At 48.8% G+C, this 25,218-nt stretch overlaps 1 protein-coding gene and 2 long non-coding RNA genes across 6 annotated transcripts; 1 reads left to right on the plus strand and 2 right to left on the minus strand.

Annotated features, from left to right (window-relative positions):
* Positions 1-1,226: 1,226 nt before the first annotated feature.
* KCTD14 (potassium channel tetramerization domain containing 14) lies at positions 1,227-7,627 on the minus strand. Of its 2 annotated transcripts, XM_086385764.1 has the most exons (3): positions 7,440-7,553; positions 2,507-2,636; positions 1,227-1,960 (listed from the first exon to the last, which is right to left on the minus strand). In XM_086385764.1, the coding sequence occupies exons 2-3, from the start codon at positions 2,585-2,587 to the stop codon at positions 1,298-1,300; spliced, it is 744 nt and encodes a 247-aa protein (XP_086241890.1). In that variant the 5' UTR covers positions 2,588-2,636; positions 7,440-7,553; the 3' UTR covers positions 1,227-1,297. The 2 variants fall into 2 exon arrangements, with proteins under 2 accessions (XP_086241890.1, XP_086241891.1); XM_086385765.1 differs by lacking the exon at positions 2,507-2,636 and having other exon boundaries at positions 7,440-7,627.
* LOC147342489 (uncharacterized) lies at positions 6,575-23,498 on the plus strand. 3 transcript variants are annotated; one of them, XR_015158161.1, is made up of 3 exons: positions 6,575-6,859; positions 14,907-14,954; positions 22,674-23,498. It is a non-coding gene; the product is annotated as an uncharacterized LOC147342489 (long non-coding RNA). The 3 variants fall into 3 exon arrangements; XR_015158160.1 differs by lacking the exon at positions 22,674-23,498 and adding an exon at positions 17,285-17,424; XR_015158162.1 differs by lacking the exon at positions 22,674-23,498 and adding an exon at positions 15,914-16,052.
* Positions 19,664-22,338, minus strand: LOC147342490 (uncharacterized). Its single transcript, XR_015158163.1, has 2 exons — positions 22,230-22,338; positions 19,664-21,466 (listed from the first exon to the last, which is right to left on the minus strand). It is a non-coding gene; the product is annotated as an uncharacterized LOC147342490 (long non-coding RNA).
* Positions 23,499-25,218: the final 1,720 nt, after the last annotated feature.

The raw sequence follows: 25,218 nt of genomic DNA on the forward strand, positions 1-25,218 counted from the left end.
AGAGAGTCTCTTGTTTAAGTGGCTTAGTGAGGATGTGTTCTCAAGTGAAGCGGAGTGAGGAAAGCAGGGTAAAGTTGAAGAAGACCGCTAAACAGGAATGTGGTGTCCAGCAAAGGCTGACTTCAGCCTGATCCCACAGGAGCTAAAATAGGAACCACATCAGACCTGTTCCTCCTTGAGGTGAGGGATCAGTGTTTTGAACCTCCACACAAGTGAGATGGCAATTCTTTCCTAGAGCAGGTCTCAAAATTAGGGTGCATCATAATTACCTGGAGGACTTGTTAAAACAGACTGTTGGGCAGACTTCCAAAGTTTCTGATTCAGTAGGTCTGAGGTAGGGACTAGCGAATCTGTATTTCTAACAAGTTCCCAGGTATTGGGGATGCTGCTGGTCTAGGAACCACACTTTGAGAACTGCTGCTCTACAGAAGAGGACACTTGTGAGGTTTCAGCAGCCAACATTCACAGCACCCAGGAGAGAAGATCTGAGCAGCATTGACTCCAAGTACTAACGTGGCATCTTCCTCATGAAGGCAGACACCAGGGCTAGAAGAGTGGACCACAAGCTGAGGCTGGCTGGATTACATTTTTAGGTCTGACTGTCTAGATTCATGACATCCTATTACTTTTCTGCTGTCATCCCGCATCTCCAGCCAAAGCATGGTTGAAACATTCCAGCTCATCCCCACATTGCTGTTAGACTTCAGGGAAGGGTCTGGCAGGTACATGAGACTTTAAAGAGGAAAACAGCTGCACCTCAGTAGGCAAGTACAGTGGAGTCAGTTGCAGTGGATGTAAAGAACCCCAAGAGGGAAACAAATATTTGGTGGCAAAACTCAACTCGACCACCATGGAAATTTTTGATGTCTATTTGGTTTTTTGTTTAAATTTTGTTTTTACTGCACTGTGTCTTCGTTGTACACTGGCTTTCTCTGGTTGTGGCAAGCTGGGGGGTGGGCTACTCCCCAGCTTTCATGGGCAGACTTCTCATTGTGCTGGTTTCCCTGGTTGCTGAGCAGACCTCCAGAGTGGCAGGCTCAGTAGTTCTGGCCCACAGACTTAGTTGCCTTGCAGCCTGTGGAATATTCCCGGATCAAGGGTCAAACCCATGTCATTTGCATTGGGCAGGTGGATTCTTAACCACTGGACCACAAGGGAACTCCTGTGTGTTGTGTTGTTGTTTTTTTTGTTTGTTTGTTTTTGTTTTTTTAGTTTAAAGAAAGATGGCTCTTTGAGGCAACTTTTAATTTCATACTTCCCACCACAGCCCATAACAAAGAGCCCCGGCCCCTGGGGATCACCACCAGCTGAAGCTGAACGTATAGAAGTAGTCGGAGACCTTGGCTGGTAACGGACTGTTGTGTGAATAGCATACCTGGTACCCTTGGGCCTTAATGTCCATGTTCAGGCAGTCCAGGAGGTCACTGATATCCAGGGCTGCCTTCCAAGGCCCGAATTTGACCACTGACCTTTTGTTCGCCTCCAGGGAGCGCAGGGCGTCTGCGCAGTTTGCATCCTCCTTTTCGTTCCGTACCAGGCACACCAGGACCCGGGAGCAGCGCGCCGCCACGGCCTCGGCTCGCGCCAGGCGCACCATGAGCTCCAGGTTCTCGCTGTAGCCTGGCACCTGCAGCAAGAACTGCTTCCGCGCCACCTGCTCACCGAAGATCTGCGGCGTGTCCTCCAGGTGTTTGATCAAGGGCTTGATCTCGTAGTGCTGAGCCTCGCGGTACACCTCCGGGATGTGCTGGGTGGGCAGCTGCCCACTGCGCAGATATTCCAGGATGGGGCCAAAGTAGGTGCCGCAGCGATCGATGAAGAAGCGTCCCTCGGCATCCAGGCAGGCCTTGGCGGGGCTGGAGAACATCTCTGCCAGCTTTGAGCCTGGGAATTTCCTCAGGGTGCCCAAGGTGGTGGTATAGAACTCACCCCCCACGTTCAGCTCCACGACCGGAGATTCCTGGGGGGCACAAGAGGCAGAGTGACCAACAGCGCCATCTCCAGGGAGCTCATGATTCATTTTCATCCAAAGTATAATACCCTACAGAATTTAGAGGAGCCAACTGGCTTCAGCTTACTGGAATGTCCATCTTATGGAAGGGGGTTCTATTTATGCTACAGAGAGTAGGCATTTTAACGGAGGGAAATATTTTGGTTTGAAATAAAAATACCGAATTCAAGCATTTGAATTTTCTCATTTAGGTCACATAATATTAGTGGAGGAAGCTGCTGTGGAAGCAAGCTGCAGGGACAATACTGCTAAAGTGTGTGGCCTGTGGCAAGACTTTCCCCCTCCCTAGGCCTCAGATTCCTTATTCATAAAATAAGGATTTAGAGCTTTTGTAAAGACATGAGTTCCTGACAGGAATGCTTAGATATAAGACATAGTTTGTTTTGTTTTATTTTTAAGGCATCAGGAAAAGGGAGAAATGCATTTTCGACCTTTTAGAAAGGTTAAAGAAACCATACATAAATTCAATCCAGGAATCATTTCTTTGGTACTTACTGTGTGTCCGCATCCTGTTCTGGGAATGGTGATAAAAATTCTTATTTCGTATAGATCAGAAATTCTGGCTGCAGTTGGCATGACATAACAAACAGAATGTGTTTGATGGGTACTTTTTCAAAATAAGGGCCTATGGGATTAAATAACAGGAATATCCTTGGTAGTGACAAGGTCAGTAAAACCAAATACAGCAGGTGTAAAACTGCCTCATAAATGGTAACATATGGTGCAAACATAGATTTAGCTGTTCATCAGAATTTTTAGAGGCCTCTTCTCTCGGGCTGAGCACTAAGAATGTGGGTAAGACCCACGCAGTATCTGCCTGGAGATGCCCACAGGCCAATGCAGACAGGGACTTGAAAAGAGACTGAGGGTCAGGCTTCATTTGGGGGATACTAAGTGCTGCCCCACAGACCTAACAAAAATACCCGAATACTCTATTAGTGATTATTACACATGAGGTGATACATCAGTTATCATCCTTACAAACCAGCTTCCTGAACACCTTTCATCATTTAAAATCCATTCAATAAAGCATTTGGAGAAGGCAAGGGCACCCCACTCCAGTACTCTTGCCTGGAAAAATCCCATGGACGGAGGAGCCTGGTAGGCTGCAGTCCATGGGGTCGCTAAGAGTCGGACACGACTGAGCGACTTCACTTTCACTTTTCACTTTCATGCATTGGAGAAGGAAATGGCAACCCACTCCAGTGTTCTTGCCTGGAGACTCCTAGGGACGGGGGAGCCTGGTGAGCTGCCGTCTTCGAGGTTGCACAGGGTCGGACATGACTGAAGCGACTTAGCAGCAGCAGCAGCAATAAAGCATGTATGCACCTACTTTGTGTCAGGCAGCTGGAACAATGAGGAACAAGCAGACCTCCCCTCACAGTCTATTAACTGTACAAAGCTACTAACTCCACCTTCACAGCAATCCTATGAAGAACGTAGTAAACCCCCATTTTCCAGATGAAGAAACTAAGGCTTAAGAAGGTGAGGTTTAAGTTGCTCAAGATCAACTGGTTATTAAGTGATAATGTCACAGGATTTGAACTCAGATCTGATTTACCCCGAAGCTTACACTTAGTCATCACAGAAGTTAATTTTCAACCTTCAAACACCTCCACTCTTCATTTCCTAGTCATCCAACAAAATGTAGGAAGGACCTATTCCATCCAAGCCTTCTCTTAAGCAGATGAACATGACACAGTTCCTGCCCTTGAGGAGCTCACAGAGGAGAGAAGCAAACAGATGGTTTCAATGTGTAGGTGCTGAGGGGGAAGACTCAAAGGTAAAAGAGATTGGCTCTTTCTGTGGACGAGTGCTGGAGGCTGTCAGGGAAGGTCTCCTAGGGGATGCGATGGCTGTTGGTGTGGGAAAGATCTACAGTGTTGGACGGAAAGCTGGATTTCCAAACTGGACACTTGATTGCAGGTCATTGCAGGGCCAGGGGTATAGAAATGTCCTTCAGTCTGATTTAGGTGTGACTTCCTTTTCAACTTGTCTGTGGGCTCTACCTCTAAGATTAAAGTACTGGAATTAAGAGAGCTCAAGACTGCCAGATTTCGGGGGAAAGAACCAAGTTGCCATAGCAACAGCTCCTACCAAGGGACAGTTATGCTAGCTGGAATGGAGAGGGGAGAAAAGATGCATTCTGAAAGCAGCCAAACAATTCAGCCTTGAGAAAAATAAGCCCAGGACCTGTGACTCTCTCCTTTTCCCATAAACCTCCAGGCTCTTTGGCAAGGGTGTTTGGTTAACCCAAAGGTGGTTCTGTAAACCAGGAAGTGAAATGAGAAGTTGCAGACTCTAACCCCTGAGTGGATTGATGATGGATTCTCCTCACTCCTCTACCACTGAAAGCTCACAGGTGCTCTTAACATCCCCACATTACAGGTAAGGAAAGGTCAGAAAGAAGGAAGTGAGGAAGTCGCTGTGCTGTGTGATAAGTTGTTTCAGTCTTGTCTGACTCTGCGACCCCAGTGACTGTAGTCCATCAGGCTCCTCGGTCCATGGGATTCTCCAGGCAAGAATACTGGAGTGGGTTGCCATGCCCTCCTCCAGGGGCTGTTTCTGATCCAGAGATTGAACTGTCTCTTATGTCTCCTACATTGGCAGGTGGGTTTTTACCACTAGTGCCACCTGGGAAGTGGCAGCTGGGATCAAATCCGTGTCAGTCTGACTGCAGGACAGTATGAGTGATCTACTCCCACCCTCCCAACACCCAGTCCCACTGCTGCCAAGTTATTAGCTATGTTCCTGGGGCATCTCACTTCCTTCTCTGTGCTTGAGTGTGTTAGTCGCTCAGTCATGTATGGCGCTTCGTGACCCCATGGATTGGGGCCCACCAGGCTCCTTCATCCATGGGATTTTCCAAGCAAGAATACTGGAGTAGGTTGCCATTCCCTTCTGCAGAGGATCTTCCCGACCCAGGGATGGAACCTGGGTCTCCTGCATAGCAGGTAGACTCTTTTTACCGCCTGAGCCACTCTGAGCTTAAGCTTAGTCGTCTATGACATAGGGAGGCAAAATGGATGAAGAGAACTCTGAGTCTCTTCAGCTCTGAAAGTTTAATGAATCTAATCACTTCAAATGTTGTTTCTGAAGCTCATTTCCAGATACTAAACAAAATAGTCTCCTGCCCTGATATCTTCACCCACATTTCTTTAACACCCAAGACCTGGGCCCTGTTCCCAAGCTTCTTAATTCTGTCCCTTTTCCCTCCTTGTTTTCTAAAAACGCCAAACCTCTTTGGGAATCCCAAACCTCCTACGTCATCCATGAATACTGCTGTATTTGTTTCTAGCAGACAAAGACTTCTTTCCCATCCCTCTTCTAGACTACCAGCCCTTCCTCACGGCCCTTCCTCCCCACCTGTTCTACCCAGTCACCCTGCTGAAGCATTCCTCGATGGGCAAGCCTGACCTGTGTGCATGGGCTGGGGAAATGTGGGTATCAGGCTAGTGCTGGTACACAGGGATGACTCAGACAGGCCCAACTCTAACCCCACCAAACATTCATACATTTCCTTACGTCACTCTTAGTCTAGTCAGTGGAGGGACATCTCCAGTCATATGTCCCCAAGCCCCAAGATCTCTCCCCACACCACAACTTGGACATTTTCCCACTGCGTCCTGTCTCAGTCATCTGAGCCAGAAACCTAGACTGAAATCTTGTACTCTGCTCATGTCCTCAACCTCCCCACACACAGGTAATGAGTCACTAAATCCTGGTGATTCTAAATGCCTGGTCAGATCCATGGCTCCTGGCTCCCTGGAATGTCCCCTCACCCAATCCAATCTCAACTCTGAAACCAGAGCAGTTTCTCAGAAGTGCAAATCTGATCTAGTCACTACCCGCATTAACCACTTCAGTGATCCCACATTTCTTTAAAGGTAAACTCCAGACTTCTTAACGAAGTTTACAAGGCCCTTTGTAACCCTGACAATCAACTACCAAAGCCACGTACTGGTCTCCCTTCCCGACCCAACCAGAGCACGCTGGGCCCCGCTGTCCACAGGACGTCACTCGCTTACCACCCACGGTCCCGTCGCTCAGCCTTCAAGTTAATTGCTCTGGGAATTTTCTGGATGGGTTGTCTGCTTGATTTCAGAGGCTCATGTACTTCCCTCATCATAGTACTTATCTCTGTCTTGTAATTTTGTCCCTTCATCTGAATCCCCCACACCGTGGAAGGTTCCTAAGGGAGGACTATTCCCAGATTCATCTTCATGTTACCAGTACATGCTGCAGGGCTCAGCACAGGGGGCTGCTCAATGTGTCTGTTGAATTGAACCGCACTTAGGGCTTTCCTGGTGGCTTAGAGGGTAAAGCGTCTGCCTGCAATGCAGGAGACCGCAATGCAGGAGACCTGGGTTCGATCCCTGGATGGGGAAGATCCCCTGGAGAAGGAAATGGCAACCCACTCCAGTACTCTTGCCTGGAGAATCCCATGGACAGAGAAGCCTGGTGGGCTACAGTCCACGGGGTCGCAAAGAGTCGCGGGCTACAGTCCACGGGGTCGCAAAGAGTCGGACACGACTGAGCGATTTCACTTTCACTTTCACCCTCAGCACTGACTCACAGGAGCACTCACAGGAGCACCCCGCGGTTCTAATAAAGGCCAGTCTTGCCCTACTTCATGTCAGGGGCCGTCCAGGCTTCCTCCCTCTTCTGGTAATTAATTCAGACATTTATTGGGCACGTTGGGTGGCCACGCCTCTGACCAGGTGACTTTGTCAACAGCCAACAACAATAAGGCTGTCATCACCTGACTGGAAAATGCCATAGTCACCCCAAGGCTGGGTCTGCTTTCCCTTCCTACAAGCCTTCGAGATGGCACCTAGCCCGGCAGAGGTGAGAATGTTTTGATACTAGAGTGCACTGGGCTTTTTCTTGATATTCCCCTTTGGTCCACACTCCCCCCTCCACCCTCTCAAATCCTGGGAGGAAACAGGCAAGCAGGAAGACTCAGGAGCCAGCCAGAGGGCAGGGGTTCAGGTTGCAGAAGGGTTGCGGTGGGGTGGGGGTGAGGGGACGATACTCGGGCCCGCCCCCGGTGGGGGCTTCTCCCACCGGCAGGAGGGGTGGGGCAGGGAAGGAGGAGGGGCAAGCCAGAGGGGCTGCGAGAAGAGACACAAAGCAGACAGGGAGGAGACCACACAAAGGCAGCCAAGCCGGAAAGAGGGCAACCAGGATCGGCTGGACTGAGCCGGAACCAGCGCCGAGACCGGGGCGCTGCAGGAGAGATCGAAGCGGCAGGAACAGCCCAGGCGGAGAGCCCCCAGCCGCAGGCCGAGAGGGGCGCGCCCGAAGCAGGGGAACCCGGACCTGCGGGGAGGGAAGGGTTAGAGGGCCCTGGAAGGAGTGGGGAAAGGGAGGGCGGCGGGCCCGGAGCAGGACGGGTCTGCACGCCCGCTGCCGGCTTCGCACTCACCGTCCGCCGGCCCGCGGGGGGCGCGGCCCGGCCACTTGGCCGGGAGTCGGGCGCCGAGGTCTGGCTCATCTTCCCCGGCCCCGCGGGCGCTGGCCCGTGAGGGGTACCTGTGGCCGGCCGAAGTGCACCTGGCTCCCGCCCGGGGGTGGGGGAATCCTACCCAGGGTGTGGTGAGAGCCCTGATTGGGCTGCAGTCGGCGGTGACACCCTAGGCTGGTCACTGCCCCTCTCGTGTCTGGGTTGCTGGACAGCCAAATGGGGAAGGGAGAGGGAACTGACGTTGACGCCCTGGACCCTGTCCACTCATACAGTCGTGGGGGTGAAGGATGAGAAACACCCATTTTACAGGTAAGAAAAGTGAGTCTCCAGGGGAGAGTTGATTATATAGTCTCCATGGGAGAGTGGATTATATAGTCACCTCAGATCAGCTGCTTAAAGTGCAGCAAATGCTAGGTACCTGCTGTGTGTGTTATTTTGCTGGTAAAATATAATCCTGGTGATCCGGGATTATTAATATATTATTATTAAAGAATCTGCCTGCCGATGCAGAGAACCTGGGTTTAATCCCTGGGGCCCCCCTGGGCCAGAAAGATTCCACATGCCCCGTGGCACCTAAACCCAGGGGCCACAACTAAGCAAAAGAGAGTGAACTCCGGGAGTTGGTGATGGACAGGGAGGCCTGGTGTGCTGTGATTCATGGGGTCGCAAAGAGTCGGACATGACTGAGTGACTGAACTGAACTGAACTGAGAGCTTGTGAGGGAGAAGGCAATGGCACCCCACTCCAGTACTCTTGCCTGGAAAATCCCATGGATGGAGGAGCCTGGTAGGCTGAAGTCCATGGGGTCCCTAAGAGTCGGACACGACTGAGCAACTTCACTTTCACTTTTTGCTTTCATACATTGGAGAAGGAAATGGCAACCCACTCCAGTGTTCTTGCTTGGAGAATCCCAGGGATGGGGGAGCCTGGTGGGCTGCCGTCTATGGGGTCACACAGAGTCTGACACTACTGAAGCCACTTAGCAGCAGCAGCAGAGCTTTCGAGCTGCAACTGCTGGAGCCCACGGGCACTAGAAGTCCTCCCATCCCAGCTAGAGAATAGCCCCCTCCCCCTGCAACTAGAGAAAGACCCTGCACAGCCACGAAGACCCAGTGCAGCCAAAAATAAATAAATAAAACTTTAAAAAATTAAAAATAACTATTTAAAAAAACACAATCCTTATGAAATGGGGAATAACTCTTGGAGAAGGAAATGGCAACCCACTCCAGTACTCTTGCCTGGAAAATCCCATGGACAGAGGAGCCTGGTAGGCTGCAGTCCATGGGGTCCCTAAGAGTCAGACACGACTGAGCAACTTCACTTTCACTTTTCACTTTCATGCATTGGAGAAGAAAATGGCAACCCGCTCCAGTGTTCTTGCCTGGAGAATCCCAGGGACGGGGGAGCCTGGTGGGCTGCCGTCTATGGGGTTGCACAGAGTCAGACATGACTGAAGCGACTTAGCAGCAGCAGCAGCAGCAGCAGCAGTATAGGCCTGCATAGTGACCTTCTAAAGAGGACAATATGGAAAGAGAGGAGAATAGAAGAGTAAATGCACAGTGGAGAAAATGACAGAGACAACTTTGCCAGGTAGTTATCCAGGTGATCAAGGTCAACAGCAGGAGTCAGAAATTATGATGATAATGTGTATCCTTGATAGAGTGTGATGAAAATGCCACTTTGTCTCGGTGATCCTCTTCCCCAAAACCCACGCATCCATGCATGTTAAAGTCATTTCAGTTGTGTCCAAGTCTTTGCAACCCCATGGAGCCTGTCAGGCTCCTCTGTCCATGGGGTTCTCCAGGAAAGAATACTGGAGTAGGTGGCCATGTCATCTTCCAGGGGATCTCCCTGATCCAGTGATCAGACCGGGTGTCTCCTGTATTGGCAGACAGATTCTTTACCACTGCACCACTTGGGAAGCCTCTCATGATTTATTAAGCAATTAAAAATAAACATCAGAGCAGTGTATATATACTATGGGAATTCAATATATAAGTTTATATCTATTTATGTGAACATATGGGCTTCCCTGATGGCTCAGTGGGTAAAGAATCTGCCTACAATGCAGGAGACACAGGAGATGTGGGTTCAGTCCCTGTGTCAGGAAGATCCCCTGAAGGAGGGCATGGCAACCCACTCCAGTATTCTTGCCTGAAAAATCCCATGGATAGAGGAACCTGGCAGGCTACAGTCCAAAGGGTCGAAAAGAGTCGGACACGGCTGAGCACAAGCACACACATGTGAACGTATACTTAGAAAAGTGTAGAAGGATGCACAGTGGATATTAGTGTTGGTTATTCCGTGTGAATGGGATAGAAATAGAGGGGAAATTATTGATTAAGAAATTAAGAAATTAAGAAATTTTCTTGGGCTTCCCTGGTGGCACTCGGTGGTAAAGAATCCACCTGCTAGCCCGGGAGACGCAGGTTTGATCCCTGATGCGGGAAGATTCCACATGCCACAGAGCAGCTAAGCTGTGTGCCACAACTACTGAGCTGTGCTCTAGAGCCCAGAAGCCACAGCTTCTGAAGCCCTCGTGTCCTAGAGCCTGTGCTCCACAACAAAAGCAGTCACTGCAATGTGTACACCACGACTAGAGAGTAGCCCCTGCTTGCTGCAACGAGAGGCAAGCCCACACAGCAACGAAGACCTAGCTCAGTCAAAACAAGCAAACAAATCTGTAAAAAAGAAATATTTTTCTTAATACATATTTATATTATGTCACTAGTTGCAGTGAACATGAAAAAGTGTGAAAGAGCAAAACAAAACACAATAACAAAGACAAGCACAAGGCAGCCCAAAAGGAAGTCAGCTTTTTGGTGTGAGGGATTTGGAAAGGCTTCATGGGAGAGGTGGCCCGTAAGCTGGGTCTTGAGGCGGGGAAAGCTTTGTTGAGAGAAGCCTGCCAGGGACTCCTCCCAGCAGAGGGGTCAACTGTGCCAGGGAAAGGAGGTAAATGAAAATGATCATGTGTGGAGCGCACCACACTGAACACAGACTCTTGTATGAGTTCTTCCAAGCAGTTAGATTACTCTACAGATGAGGGAGCTGAGGCTCGGGGAAGTTCAGTGAATGGACAGAAGGCCACACAGCTGGTAACTGACAGAACCAAGCTTAAACTCCATGTCTTTCTCACTCCAGAATTCTTTCTGTGACTGTAAAGAATTGCTTTGTATCTGGGTGCTGTGGTCTGAACGTTTATCTCCCTCCAAAAGTCACATTGAGACCTAATCATCAATGTGATGATGTTAGGTGGTGCCTTTGGGAGGTGATTAAGTCATGAAATGATGGGATTAGTGTTCTTGTAAAAGAGACCCCCAGGGAGTTCTCTGGCTCCTTCCTTCCATCATATGAGGACTCAGAAAGAAGATGGCCGTCTATGAACCAGAAAGTGGGCTTTCATCAGACACTAGATCCACCAGCACCATGATCTTCTACTTCCTAACCTCCAGAACGGTGTGAAATAAATGTTCTTTATAAACCACTCAATTTACAGTATTTTTGTCATAGCAGCCTGGATGGACTGAGACACTGGGTACAAGTGTACACCTTGAATACTATGACTTGCAAACAGGACTGAACCATGGGGAGACAGCTGTGACCTCCTCAAAGCAGGCCTCCCTGCCTGCCGCATCTGGGTTAGGGAGCCTCCCACGGGCCAGGTCAGCTCTGCCCAGCACATGAAGCCCCTTCCCCTCACATTGTCTGACTTCTCCCAGAGGGCTGATCAGCTGCATGGGCCAGAATGATTCCATGGGGAGGCTGAGTTCTGAAAGGTCATCACCACAGAAAGAAGGGCTGGACACTTGGAGGGGCAGTGGGCACTTCTGACAGCATCAAGAAGCCTGGGCCCCATTTCCGGTTTCTCCCCCAGCTCCAGCTGCCCTGAAATAACCTACATTCCTATACTTTCTTGAACTTTGTTTATGCTGTTCTTTGTGCTCAGAATGCCTTTCCTCACCAGCGCTTTCTCTCTGGAAAACTCCTACACAGCCTTTAAGACCCAAGTCAAATAGCCCTCTTCTTCCTTTTATATCCATTAGTACATTTGACCCTCACCATTCAAAATAGGAATTAGCACCTCTATTTTTACGTATGAGAACCCCAGGGATCCCAGAGGTGAAGTGCCTCTTTCAGAATCCTTCAGCACCAGGGGACAAGAGACGACCGGGTTTCCAGCTGTGGCTCTGCCATTCACTTGTAACTTTGGCCAGGTCCCTGCCCGTCTCTGGGCCTCAGTTCTCCACCTGTAACATGGTGGGGGTTGGGATATCGTTTGAGACGGTCTCTGTGGAACTGTCTTGCTTAATGCTACGCAACAAAGGAATTCATACAGTACCTTGGTGTTGCCTAGAACTGGATCTTGTTTCCCTTTGGCCTGAATCCAAGAGCAAGCACTGCTTCCTTCTGCCCTCCTCTTTGTTCTTCTTCCTGAGACAAAGCTGCCAGCCCCTCTCCTCTCCAGGCTGCTGGGCTTCGGGCCAGCCGGCCAAGTGGCAGCTGGGACTCAGATGAAAAGGCCCTCAGAGGGCCGCCTGTGGCAGAGTGCCCAACCCAGCCCAGCCCAGGCCTGGCAGCCCTGGGCCCAGCTGTCGTTCGAAGCATCCTGCCACCACTCCCGCACAAGGCTCCCTTTGTGAGTTCCGCGGTGGCGGAGACCCCTGCCAACCCACAAGGACCCTCTTCCCTTCCCTCCGCCCTACGCCCTTTGAGGAATATCGAGGTCTTTATAGACTGGTCTGACTTTGGGCCAGGTTCTTTGGAGAGTTTTATTTCATCTTCAAAACAAATAGCAGGTAGTGCTATTCCCCTTTAGAAATGGGGACACATACCTGAGGGCCTACTATGTGTCAATCATGGTGTCAGGTACTAGGAGTTGGACAAGGACCTGTCTTCCTTCTTTCCCTCATTCCTTTCTTTCTTTTCCGAACACTAGGAGCGTTTCTTATTTATTTTTTTTAAAAAAGAAGTCATAGAATTCCCTGGTGGTCCAGTGGTTAGGACTCTGTCCTTCCACTGCAGGGGGCACGGGTTTGATCCTTGGTCAGGGAACTAAGATCCCAAAAGCTGAGCAACATGGCCAAACAAATAGAATACAATAAAAATAAATAAATTTTTAAAAATTAAAAAGAAATCATGTGTGGAGGACAGAGGGCTTCTCAGATGACACTAGTGGTAAAGAACCCATCGGCCAATGCAAGAGACAAAAGAGATGTGGATTCCATCCCTGAGTCAGAAAGATCCCTGGAGGAGGGCATGGCAACCCTCTCCAGTATTCTCGCCTGGAGAAACCCCACGGACAGAGGAGCCTGGTGGGTCACTGTCCGTGGGGACGCAAAGGGACACACTGAGCGACTGAGCATGCCATACAACAATAACTGTGGCCTCCAGCCTGCGTCTGAGTTTGGCCACTGTGAGGCCTAGAGGAGATCAGAGGGAAAAGGGAAGTGGGATCAGACTCTTTATTCCCCAGCTCCCTCCCTACCAGGTCCGTGTGAGTCAGCTGTGTCCCTCAGGCACCCTCTCCACACCCTCTCTGTGGTTCTGGTAACCACTGTCCTCCTTTCAGGCCCCCGCAGTTAGCTGCCCTGAGGGACTGCACTATTCCTTGCTTCTCTCCTCAGTCCCTGCCATATCTCTGCAGAGTCCCTTCATAGACCTCTCCTTGAATCCCCAGTTTGAGGAGGTACCTGTGTCCTGCCTGTGTGTGTTTTTGATGGTGTGTATGTACTGCACGTGTGTGTGTGTGCGCGCACGTGCGTTAAATGCGTGCATGCATCATTTCTATGCCAGTTGCTCAGCAATTAATCAAGAGCTGGTACAGGAAGGGAACTGATCTTTACTGAGACTCCAGGCAGGGCATTTGATATACACAGTTGGGTTTAATTGTCACAATTCTGTAAAGTGTTTTTAGCCCATTTTAAGGAAGATAAAACTGAGGCCCCAACTAGTAAAGGAACTTACCTTAAGTCCCACAGCTGCTAGGCAGTGGGCCCAAGATTTGAAACCCATCCATATCTGGCTTCAAAATCTGTGCCTTTTTCCCACTTTGGGTCCTGCTTTCCAAAACGCCTGGTTCATTCTCATCCTTTAAGGTCTTAGTTTAAGTGTTACCTCTCCCAAGAGGCCTTCCTTCACCACTCTGTTGGAAGGAAGTCACCACTGATATTCTTTTTTTTTTTTGACATGTATACACTGCTTTATTTATTTATTATTAATTTATTTTTGGCTGTGCTGGGTCCTCGTTACTACACGCAGGCTTTCTCTAGTTGTGGACAGCAAGGACTGCTCTCTAGCTGCAGCCCTTCTGCACCGGCTTCTCATTGCCTGGTAGCTCAGAGGTTAAAGCATCTGGCTCCAATGCGAGAGACCTGGGTTTGATCCTTGGGCCGGGAAGATCCCCTGGAGAAGGAAAGGGTAACCCACTCCAGTATTCTTGCCTGGAGAATCCCATGGACAGAGAAGACTGGTAGGCTACAGTCCACGGGGTCGCAAAGAGTCAGACACGACTGAGCAACTTCACTTTCACTTTTCTCTTGTTGCATAGCACAGGCTTTAGGTTCACGGCTTCAGTCGTTGTGGCGCAGGGACTCAGTAATCGCAGCTCTCTGCCTCTGGAGCACGGGCTGAGTAATTGTGGTATGTGGGCTTGGTTGCTCTGCAGCGTGTGGAAAGTTCCCAGAACAGGGATTGAACCCATGTCCCCTGCACTGGCAGGCGGATTCTCACCCTCTGCATTACCAGGGAAGTCCTGATGTTCTTTTTCATAACACATTGTACTTCTCTTTCACAATGTGTATATGTTTGTTTATTGAATGTCTCTCCCTCATTAGACTCTAAGCTCCATAACAGGAGCCAGTCTCCATACTGGTTTTGTTCACCACTCTCTTCTCAGCACCTAGCACAGCTGCCTGCTTTCCACCAGGCCCCAGATAAATATTTGTTAAATGGAAAAAGGACAAAGAAAAGTGAGCAAGCATTTTTTTAGTGCCTCATTTTATGTGGCTTATCTCATTTCCTCTTCACAGCTATTGCATGAAGTTATTGTCCCATTTCTCTGACTGAAGTCAGAGAGGGAATGAAATTTTCCAGAGTCACACAGCTTAGAGCTGGGGTTCAAACTCATGTCTCCCTGGCGTCACAGCTGTGCATGTCCCCCCGTGCCCCTCTGCCCTTGGCACAGCAGCTCACAGTGGGGAAGAGAAGGAGGGACTGATCAGTGGAACCTACATGAATCATTCTTGGACAAACAGTAACTTGGGGGAACAAATAGTGACTGTGGCAGCCACTCCCCTGGGACCAGGCATTCCCAGGCCCTCCCAGCCTGGAAGCAACTCTCTTTTCTGTTTGCCCTCAGGCTCTCAGCCCTGTCCTACCTGGTCTGTGATCTTCTCCAAACACCCAGTTCCTTGCTTTTCTTGGCAGGGTTGCCCATGGCTCATCAAGTTCCCAAGGGCAGATTCTGAATACCGGGTATGTATCCTGGAGCTCTGCATGCAGGCCAGTTCAACAGCTGGTGCTAATACAGACGAGGGGGGCCTCCTGCTGTGTTTCCAGGACCACGTGTCAGTCAACTGGCACCTGGGAGGATCTTTTCTTTCCTTCCTCCTTTGCTCTCAGACCCTGTCTACTTTCCTCTTTAAAATCATCATTGTCACCAAATGGGAAACTTCTGAGATCCTGAGTTATGTTTTTTGTCGTGGCCTAGGTAATGGTTACACAGGTGTGTTTATATTTTGCAAAAATTACTTGGGTGCATTCCTCAGTATCTGAGTTATACTTCAATCGATTTTTTAAAAATTTTATGTGTTTATTTATTTTCTAACCGCTCTGGGTCTTTATTCCTGCATGCAGGCTTTCTCTAGTTGCAGTGCTCTTTAGTTGCGGTGTACCTGCTTCTCACTCTGGTGGCTTCTCTTGCTGCAGAGCATGGGCTCGAGGGCACATGGGCTCAGTAGTCATGGCACTTGGGCTTAGTTGCTGCCTGGCATGTGGGATCTTCCAGGACCAAGGCTCAAACCTGTGTCCCTTGCATTGGCAGGCAGGGACCACCAGGGAAGTCCCAAAAGATTTTTTTTTAAAAACCCATTGCTAAAAAATAACAACAAACATTGCTACCCATTCTTGCCCCTGGCTCCCCCTACCAGACCAGCTGTGAAATGGGGATCATCTTTCCAGCTGTTTTTCCTCAATCCTCCCCAAGGGATACCCAGAGACCCTTTTCATCTAAGGGCTTCTGACGGAATTCTGCCCAGCAAAGATAGTATAGATCAGCATAGCTGACACGGACAGTGCTGCAAGTCCTGGGACCTCCAGAGTCGGTGGATTCTCACTCCTGGCGGGTGGTGCCTCCCTCTCTGAGCCATCCCTTGGGTTCCTGGCCTTTCTCTGGTCCTATCTGAGAGCTGGAAGCCCTCCTATCTCTTCCCCAGACCTTGTTTTTCAGGTTATGCTGTCAGCTATTCATTGGCTTGCGGGGCCAGTTTTTTGGGAGCCAGTTACTATTTACCTACTGTCACTGAGAAGAGCACATCCTGCAGCCTGTGTTCAGGACCTCTGCCAGCTCATCCTCCTTGGGTTTCTGGAGAAGAATTAACTGCATCCTATCCAGCTCCTCTTTCACCGGCTGCCCAGCCCCAGGGTGCAGGCCCCACCTGATTACCCCAGACAGGCAGTTTCTCATGCAGCCCCAGGACACCCTAACCCAAGGAAGGGAGGGGGGCCGCCCACTGAGCGGGCAGTGGTGGCCGAACTTCCAGCAGCTGAACCCAGGGAAAGTGTCAGACCAGGCTTCTGGTGGCCAACCAAGGCCAACTCCTTAAACCAAAAGGAAATTTCTTAGACCATCAGTGTTCCCTGGGCTTCCCAAGCGGCACTAGTGGTAAAGAACCCACCTGCCAATGCAGGACACGTAAGAGAGGCAGGTTTGATCCCTGAGTCATGAAGATCCCCTGGAGGAGGGTATGGTAACTCACTCCAGTATTCTTGCCTGGAGAATCCCCATGGACAGAGGGGCCTGGCAGGCTACAGTCCATGGGGTCGCACAGAGTTGGACACGACTGAAGCGACTAAGCATGCACACGTCAGTATTCCCAGGGGATGGGCTCAGGGGGCCCAGTGGCAGGAGCCTGGTCAGGATCACACTGCAAGACCGAGTGACTTCCACTGTCGTGGTCACAGGTGGGCCTCCGGCTACACCAGGAGCAGGCAGAAGAGGAAGCCAATCATATGGGCTTCTGCAGTGTGAGCAGGGACTAGGAATTACCGCCCTGGCAAGACTTTGATGGGAATGTCCCCTACAGGGAGAGCAAGAAGCTAGTGAGAAAGGGGTAGAGGCTGGACATGAGATTGACAAAAAAGAAAAACAAGACAACTTCCTCTTAGCACAGTACTGAACTGAGCTTGCAGAAGACTTTGGGTCAGGGCAGAGGCAACGCCATCCCCATTACACCCATATCCACGAACAAAATTGGAATCATACCTTTATTATTATTATTTTGTCACATCCTGTAGCATGCAGAACTTCCCTGACCAGGGATCAAATCTGCACCCCCTGCAGTGTAAACACAGAGTCATAACCACTAGACCCCCAGGGAAGTTTGAATCACACCATTTTAAAGATTAATTTAAACACGTACTTATTTTTTTTCATCTAGTGTTGTGAAGATTTGCCCCATTTTATTAAGGGCTCAACTATACCACTGTAATGGCTATATCACAGTGTGTCATAAGAATGTATCATAAATCTATTAAACCACATTTCATTTCTGCCTTCATTCTTTTTTCTCTTTTACCATAACTAGCACTGCAAGGAGCATCGTCTATAGCTAAGACATTGTGCAAGGAGTATGCACCTTTTTTGAAGATCTATTCCTCGTTGCCAAATAACTAGGAAGGCCGTACCCCTTACCTGGGCACACAGGGTATGACTGCTCCTCAATATGTTTTTGCCCGCTGCTCAGAGACTGACCTCCACTGCTCACCCCCAGAAAACTGCCGGGGAATGCTGGTGAGGCTGAAAATGCAAGTTGGCTTATTGATAGGGCCTGAGAACCAAGCCAGACACCACCGGAGTCTTCCCGAGATCTGACGAGCAGTTTTTTCTGGACGGATCCAAAATGCCAGCTGAGGCGCTCATCCCACGTTCTGCTCCGTGTCGTCTTTCCTTTCTCTCCTCCTCTCCTCCTTCCTGCTCCCCCTCCCCTTTCTCTTTCGTTCCTTTCTATGACTTCCCTCAAATTCTAGTCATTTTGCTTTCTTTCCCTCTCTACTCCTTCTTCCTTCACCTTTTAATTCCTCCCACCCCCGGAATGAATTCAGCCTTGTTTCTGTCTCTTTTCTCTTCTCCTCTCCTCTCTGTCCTTCACCCAGCACTTCTGTTGCGTGAGTCATCATTTCCCCAGGGAGATAAACTTTTCCTTGATGGGCCCCAATTTGAATGAGGGGTGAGTTTGCCTCCCACAAAGGGCAAAGCTAACATAATTGGGAGCTGCTTGGTAACCAGGGTGACTCAGGGCTTCCAGGTTGGGAGACACACAATCCATCAAGATTTCCTTAGAGGCTTTGTCACCCTAAGGGTCTGCTCACTGTGCCTGATGACTCATCAGGGCAGCCTTGGCTTGTTGGCAGCAGGCTGTGGGTTGGGGTGTCACAGTTTATGATGTTGCTGCAGGGAAGAGGGCAGATGCTGGGGGCCCGGCAACATGGCCGCATGGCTCTGTTTCTCATTGTGTGTTCTCATATCACGTTGATCAGGTAGGATGTCTATAAAAATTCAGGTTGCCGGGCCCCAGTGCACTCTTATTAAACCAGACTACCTGGAAATGGGGGTCAGAAACCTTCCTGTGAAAAGTGATGCACAGGCTGAAAAGTGTCTGTTAGATTTTTGAATGCACACGCCCTATGTCTCAGCAACCAGCAACCCATTCCTCAACTTTCTGCGTGATTTGTAGCAGCTTTGCTTGTTATCAAAAACTTGGGGACAACAAAAATGTCTATTAATACAGAATGGTTAAATAGATGATAACATCTCCTACTGTGGAATAATATTCAGCCTTTTTTTTTTAATGGGGCATTTGTAGAGCCAGAAAGTAGATTTGAGGTCACCCTAACCAGAGGTTATGGAGAGAGGGGCCAGGGAGCATGAGGAGTCATTGCTTAATGGGTACAGAGCTTCTGTTTTGGAAATAGTGGTGATGGTTGCATGATATGGTGGATGTAATTAATGCCACTAAATCATACACTTAAAAATGGTTAAAATGGAAAATTTTCTATTTATACACACACACACACACATATAATTTAAAAAATGAATGTGGTAGAATCATATGCAATAATACGGAAAGATATCCAAGACAGACTGTTAAGTGAAAATGGATATTGTGGATGAAGCTGATCGTAAGAAATAAAATTCTGTGTGTGTGTGCACATGTGTGCCAGGAAAAGGCAGTAAAGAATCATATCACCCTCTTAAAAGTGTTTGTCATTGGAGGTAAGGCTGGTGGGACACACAGGAGAAGGAAGATTCTTTGTCCTTTCTGTAATATCAAAAGTAAGTGCTGGTCATCAATCAAAATGGCTACCATTAAAAACTCTACAAATAACAAATGCTGGGGAGGATGTAAAGAAAAGGGAACCCTACTGCACTGTTGATGGGAGTGTAAGTTGGTACAGCCACTATGGAGAAGTATGGCGGTTCCTCAGAAAAACAAAAATAGAGCCATCATATGAGCCAGCAATTAGATAAAATTTTAATCCAAAAATATACATGTAACTCTATGTTCATAGCAGCACTATTCACAATAGCCAGGACGTGGAAGCAACCTAAATGTCCATCAGCAGAAGGATGGATAAAGAAGAAGTGGTGTATATACACAGTGGAATAATACTAAGCCATAAAAAGGGGGAAAAAAAGAATGCCATTTGCAGCAACATGGATGCAGCTAGAAATTATCATATGAAGTGAAGTAAGTCAGAAATTGACAAATACCATATATTATATCACTTATATGTGGGATCTAAAATGTGACACAAATAAACCTATTTAGGAAATAGAAACAGACTCATGGACACAGAGAACAGACTCCTGTTTGCCAAGGAGAGGGGTTGAGAGAGAGACAGAGTGGGAGGTTGGGGTTAGCAGACGGAGCTATTATATGGAAAGGATAAACAACAAGGTCCTATTGTATAGCGCACAGAACTATATTCAGTATCCTATGGCAAACCATAATGGAAAAGAATATAAAAAAGAATGTATATATATGTATGACTGGATCACTTTGCTGTACAGCAGAAATTAACACAACATTGTAAATCAACTAAAATTTTTAAAAGTGCTGGGATTATGGATGATTTTGCTTTCTTTTTGAAACTGTTTTTCATGCAAACAATGTAAACACACTCAGCAAAACAGTTCCATCCTTGCCCTCAAAGAGCTCGGAATCAAGTTGGGGAGATAGGTACAGATCGAGGTAATCATAACAGAACATGAATTGTGGCAAGGCCTGTGGAAGTACGGAGGAGGGGGCACCAGGGAAGGCTTTCCAGAGAAGGAGACATTTTGACTCTGGTCTTCAAAGACCTCAAGGAGTGAGGCAAGTGGAGAAGTGGAGTAGAACTCCTCTGGTGGAAGGAAAGGCAAAGTGAGAGCAGACGTGAGGTTTGGGAGCTCAGGAGCTGACATGCAACTTGCCTGTTGGAAATGGCTGGAGCATGAAGAATTTACCAGGAGAGGGACAGGTTTGTGTTCTGGGCGTATCCTCTGGTGAGGTCTTTCCTGGGTTGAGGTTAGAGATGGTGCTCTCAGGCCAAGGTTGGAAACTAATAAGACATAAGCAAAGACTTTTCCATTCACCTCAGAATTTCAGCTGAGGCCTCCAAGGCCAGAGCTGCTGAACTTAAAATGAGTTTAGAACTCAGGAGGCGGGGAGGCAGCAGGGCTAAGAGCCATGTCCTCAGTTACCTGCCTGTCAAAGAGAGAATGTCCCCCAGGAACCCTACCGAAGACTCTCTTTAGAAAGATGTCAGGGCATTCACTCTGCCTGTCCCCCCTCCCCCTCAAACCAGGAGAAATAGACTTTGGGAGAACTATTTGGGGAGCCTTGGAGGGGAGAGGCTGTGGATCTAGAATCTGGTGAGTTGGGGGGTAGTTCCTAGCCAAGGGGCTGCACTTCCAGCTGCGTGATTCTCTTAGGGCACATGTAGACTCCACGTTAAGGAGCAGAATGAGGCCTTCTTGGGACTTCCCTGGTGGTCCAGTGGTTAAGACTCCATGCTTCCAATGCAGAGCGTGCAGGCTTGATCCCTGGTTGGGGAACTTAAGATTCCACAAAGAATCAGGAAAAATAATAAATCATTAAAAAAAAAGAATGAGGCCTTCTTGGAGAGGACCCTGTTGAAGACAGCTTCCACTTAGGGGACTCCCACAGAATGAGGCTGGACTTGTGAGGAGGGATGCAGAAGCTGAGGGGCTGTAAGCACCATGAAAGAGGAAGCACACTTCTTTTTAGGGGTGCTGCAACCAAATGGTGTTGTGGGTCTCCAAGGAGCCTACCAAAAGTGCTCCTGAGGGAAAGTGTCAGCATCTGGAATCTTTCAAGACGAGAGGTACTGGAGAAGACTCTGGAGAGCCCCTTGGACTGCAAGGAGATCAAACCAGTCAATCCTAGAGGAAATCACACCTGATTTCATTGGAAGGACTGATGCTGAAGCTGAAGCTCCAATGCTTTGGCCACCTGATGCGAAGAGCCAGCTCATTGGAAAAGACCCTGATGCTTGGAAAGATTGAGGGCAGGAGGAGAAGAGGACGACAGAGAATGAGATGGTTGGATGGCATCACCGACTTCATGAACATGCTGCTGCTGCTAAGTCGCTTCAGTCGTGTCCGACTCTGTGTGACCCCATAGATGGCAGCCCACCAGGCTCCCCCATTCCTGGGATTCTCCAGGCAAGAACACTGGAGTGGGTCGCCATTTCCTTCTCCAATGCTGAAAGTGAAAAGTGAAAGTGAAGTCTCTCAGTTGTGTCCCACTCTTAGAGACCCCATGGACTGCAGCCTACCAGGCTCCTCCGTCCATGGGATTTTCCAGACAAGAGTACTGGAGTGTGGTGCCATTGCCTTCTCCGCCATGAATATGAGTTTGCACCAATTCCAGGGGATGGGGAAGGACAGGGAAGCCTGGCGTGCTGCAGTCTATGGGGTCGCAAAGAATCAGGCACTACTTAGGGACCGAACAAACGAAAGACCAGAGGGCAGTGTCCTGGGTAGACCTTCTTGGCTGTGACTTTTCCGCTCCCTCTGCCCCCAACTCTGGAGAGCCAGAGACAGCCCGGGAAGGAGCAGGAGGAACAGAAAGTTCGCAGGGGAGGGAGACTGCCCGGTGCCCTCCCTAGCCAGCAGGTGTCCCAGCCAGAGGGAGCTGGACCCGGGCAGGTTTGCTTTAACGCTTGCCCACGGCACGTAGATTACCTGATTATAAACGAGAGACTCTCGGAAAGCTAGGAGACCTGCCAAGATTTCATCCCGGGAAGAGTAAAGCATGATTGAGCAGAATCGGTTCTAAAGGACAGCTGTCAGACAAGAAAGAAATAGGCTCCGCGATTTCCAGCTGTTGAGTCAAACCTCTTTCTTTAATAAAGAGCTCGGAAACATTAATGACGCCTATCTAGCGAATTGGGTCTTAGAACGGTTTTCCTCCCACTCTCTCCCCATCGTTCAATCCTTTTTATCTAAACGAGACGGACAATTACCTCTTGGAAACGCGTTTGTTTCCGCCCAGGGACCCAGAGGCTGGCGCGGGCGGAGCCGCGGTCCTGGCCTGCCCCGCAGCGCCCGCTTCTGTCCGGAGCTGCAGTGGCCGGCCCCCCTCCCCCCCGCCCCCGCTTCGCGTCCGGCTCTGGGGCTGGAACCCCGCCCAGTCTTCCTGGAGTCTGCAGGGTTTGAAGCGACGCATGCCTTCGTGTACTGAATGGTCACTTGAGAGGTGTACACTTGCCACTGGGGTGAGAGCCTATCCGATGGGGAGGGGACTTATCTGGTCAGAAAGGTCAGCCGCAGAGCGTGGGGCTGGGCGAAAGGGGTGAGGTGGAAAGTGGGGGAATAAAGATTTGGAAAAGCTACTGTGGAGTTCCAAATTGGGAAAGGAGTATGTCAAGGCTGTATATTGTCACCCTGCTTATTTAACTTACATGCAGAGTACATCATGCGAAACGCCAGGCTGGATGAAGCACAAGCTGAAATCAAGATTGCCTGGAAAAATATCAATAACCTCAGATATGCAGATGACGCCTGCATATGGCAGAAAGTGAAGAGGAACTAAAGAGCTTCTTGATGAAGGTGAAAAAGGAGAGTGGAAAAAGCTGGCTTAAAACTCAACATTCAGAAAACTAAGATCATGGCATACAGTCCCATCACTTCCTGGCAAATAGATGGGGAAACAATGAAAACAGTGACAGACTTTACTTTTTTGGGGCTCCAAAATCACCACAGATGGTGACTGCAGCCATAAAATTAAAAGACACTTGCTCCTTGGAAGAAAAGCTATGACCAACCTATAGCATATTAAAAAGCAGAGACATTGCTTTGCCAACAAAGATCCGTCTAGTCAAAGCTATGGTTTTTCCAGTAGTCATGTATGGATATGGGAGTTGGACTTTAAAGAAGGCTGAGCACCGAAGAATTGTTGCTTTTGAACTGTGGTGTTGGAGAAGACTCTTGAGAGTCCCTTGGACAGCAAGGAGATCAAACCAGTCAATCCTAAAGGAAATTGATCCTGAATATTCATCGGAAGGACTGATGATAAAGCTGTAGCTCCAATACTCTGCACATGACTGAGCAACTGAACTGAACCAAGCTGTGAAGTTTGGGAGAGGGGGGCAATATTCTTGCTACTTTGTGTCCTTGGACATTTGCTCAAGCTGGTACCTCTACCTGGAAAACATTTCCCATATTTCTTTTTTTGTTGTTGTTGTTTTAAGTACTTGATGTATTAATAAATATTAGAGAATGAATTATATAAATATCCATGTACCCATCACTCAGCTTGAGAAATAAGACCTAACAAATAGAAAGTACCTGTGTATACCCCTCTCTTTCATCCTCCTTCTACCCAGAGATGGCTCCTTAAGTTGCTGTTTTCATTCCCATTTAAGTTTTTATTTACTGTATGTGCATACCCAGTTGCTCAGTCGTGTCTTACATGTAGGTCTTGGGACTCCAAGGCCCTGCTGCTCCCTCAGATAGCTTTCTTAGCTGGTCATTTGACTCTTGATGCCTCAAAATCCTCCATTCAGAAGACTGTTGTTTTTTTTTTAGTTCGAAAGAGCCTCTGTTTAGTTCAACTCCTCAATTTTCCAGGTGGGAAACTGAGGCCTGGAGAGGTGGGGTGACTTGCTTAAGGTTCCCCAGTAAGCTGCTGCTGCTAAATTGCTTCAGTCATGTCCAACTCTATGGAACCCCATAGACGGCAGCCCACCAGGCCCCCCCCCCCCCCCCCCCCGCCCCGTCCCTGGGATTCTCCAGGCAAGAACACTGGAGCGGGTTGCCATTTCCTTCTCCAATGCATGAAAATGAAAAGTGAAAGTGAAGTTGCTCACTCATGTCCGACTCTTAGCGACCCCATGGACTGCAGCCCACCAGGCTCCTCCATCCATGGGATTTTCCAGGCAGGAGTACTGGAGTGGGGTGCCATTGCCTTCTCCTCCCAGTAAGCTAGTTGTGGCTTTTTTCTTTTTAAAGATTAAAAAAAAAAATTGTTATTGTTTTAGTTGCTAAGTTGTGTCTGACTCTTGCAATCCCACGGACTATAGCCCCCTAGGCTCCTCTGTCCATGGGATTTTCCAGGCAAGAATTCTGGAGTGGATTGCCATTTCCTCTTCCAGGTGACCTTCCTGACCCAGGGATTGAACTCACGTCTCCTGCATTGACAGGCAGATTCTTTACCACTGAGCCACCAGGGAAGCTTTTTTTTTTTTATTTGATAGGGACCATTTTAAAAGTCTTTATTAAATTTGTTACAGTATTGTTTCTGTTTCATGTTTTGGTTGTTTGACTGTGAGGCATGTGGGATTTTAGTTCCTCTACTAGGGATTGAACCCACACCCGCTGCATTGGAAGGCAAAGTCTTAACTACCAGATCACCAGGGAAGTTCCAGATGTGGCTTTAAGGACATTATTTTCTGATTGGTAGTACTGGTTGTTCCCTCTACCTGCAAGACAGAGCTTCCAGAAACTGAGAATATTCAGGTCTCAATATGTTAATGAATATTTCTTTTCCCCTGGGGTAATAACCATGCTTGGAATGAATTCCTGACCCCTTGACCATAGGCATCCCCTGAGGATCTCATTGAAATGGAGATTCAGGAGATCTGGGCAGGGCCTGAGACTCTGCCTTTCTGGTGAGCTCCCTGGTGCTTGGATGCTGCTGGTCTGCAGAGCACACTTGTATAGTAGCAAAGCTCTAGCTCATTAAGTTGTTTTCTTCCTGGTACATGTCACCATGTGATATGGTCATATTTATTTATGAGTATGTTGATTGTGGATCTCTTCTCACTAGCTACAAACTGCCTGAGTGGGGTGCCTTGTCTGCCTCATGCCCTGTTATAACCACAGGCCCAGCACAGCGCAGACACAAAGCAGGCTCTCAACACATGAAGTCCCCCCAGTGACAGAGCGAGTCTTTTTCTGGAGGGTAAGTGCCGAGGTCCAGCCCTGGCTGATCCAGAGAGTTCGAATCGGGGA

This window comes from Bos grunniens, chromosome 29, assembly GCF_055505025.1.
Source record: "Bos grunniens cultivar Pamir isolate PY7600 chromosome 29, Bosgru_T2T1.0, whole genome shotgun sequence".
Lineage (NCBI taxonomy): Eukaryota > Metazoa > Chordata > Mammalia > Artiodactyla > Bovidae > Bos > Bos grunniens.

Excerpts from the sequence above, each read along its gene's own strand:
- KCTD14 (XM_086385764.1), bottom strand. The coding sequence starts at position 2,587 with ATGCCAACTGCAGCCAGAATTTCTGATCTATACGAAATAAGAATTTTT. Across the intron at positions 1,961-2,506 it reads GAACAGGATGCGGACACACA|GAATCTCCGGTCGTGGAGCT; the intron begins GTAAGTACCAAA and ends TGTGCCCCCCAG.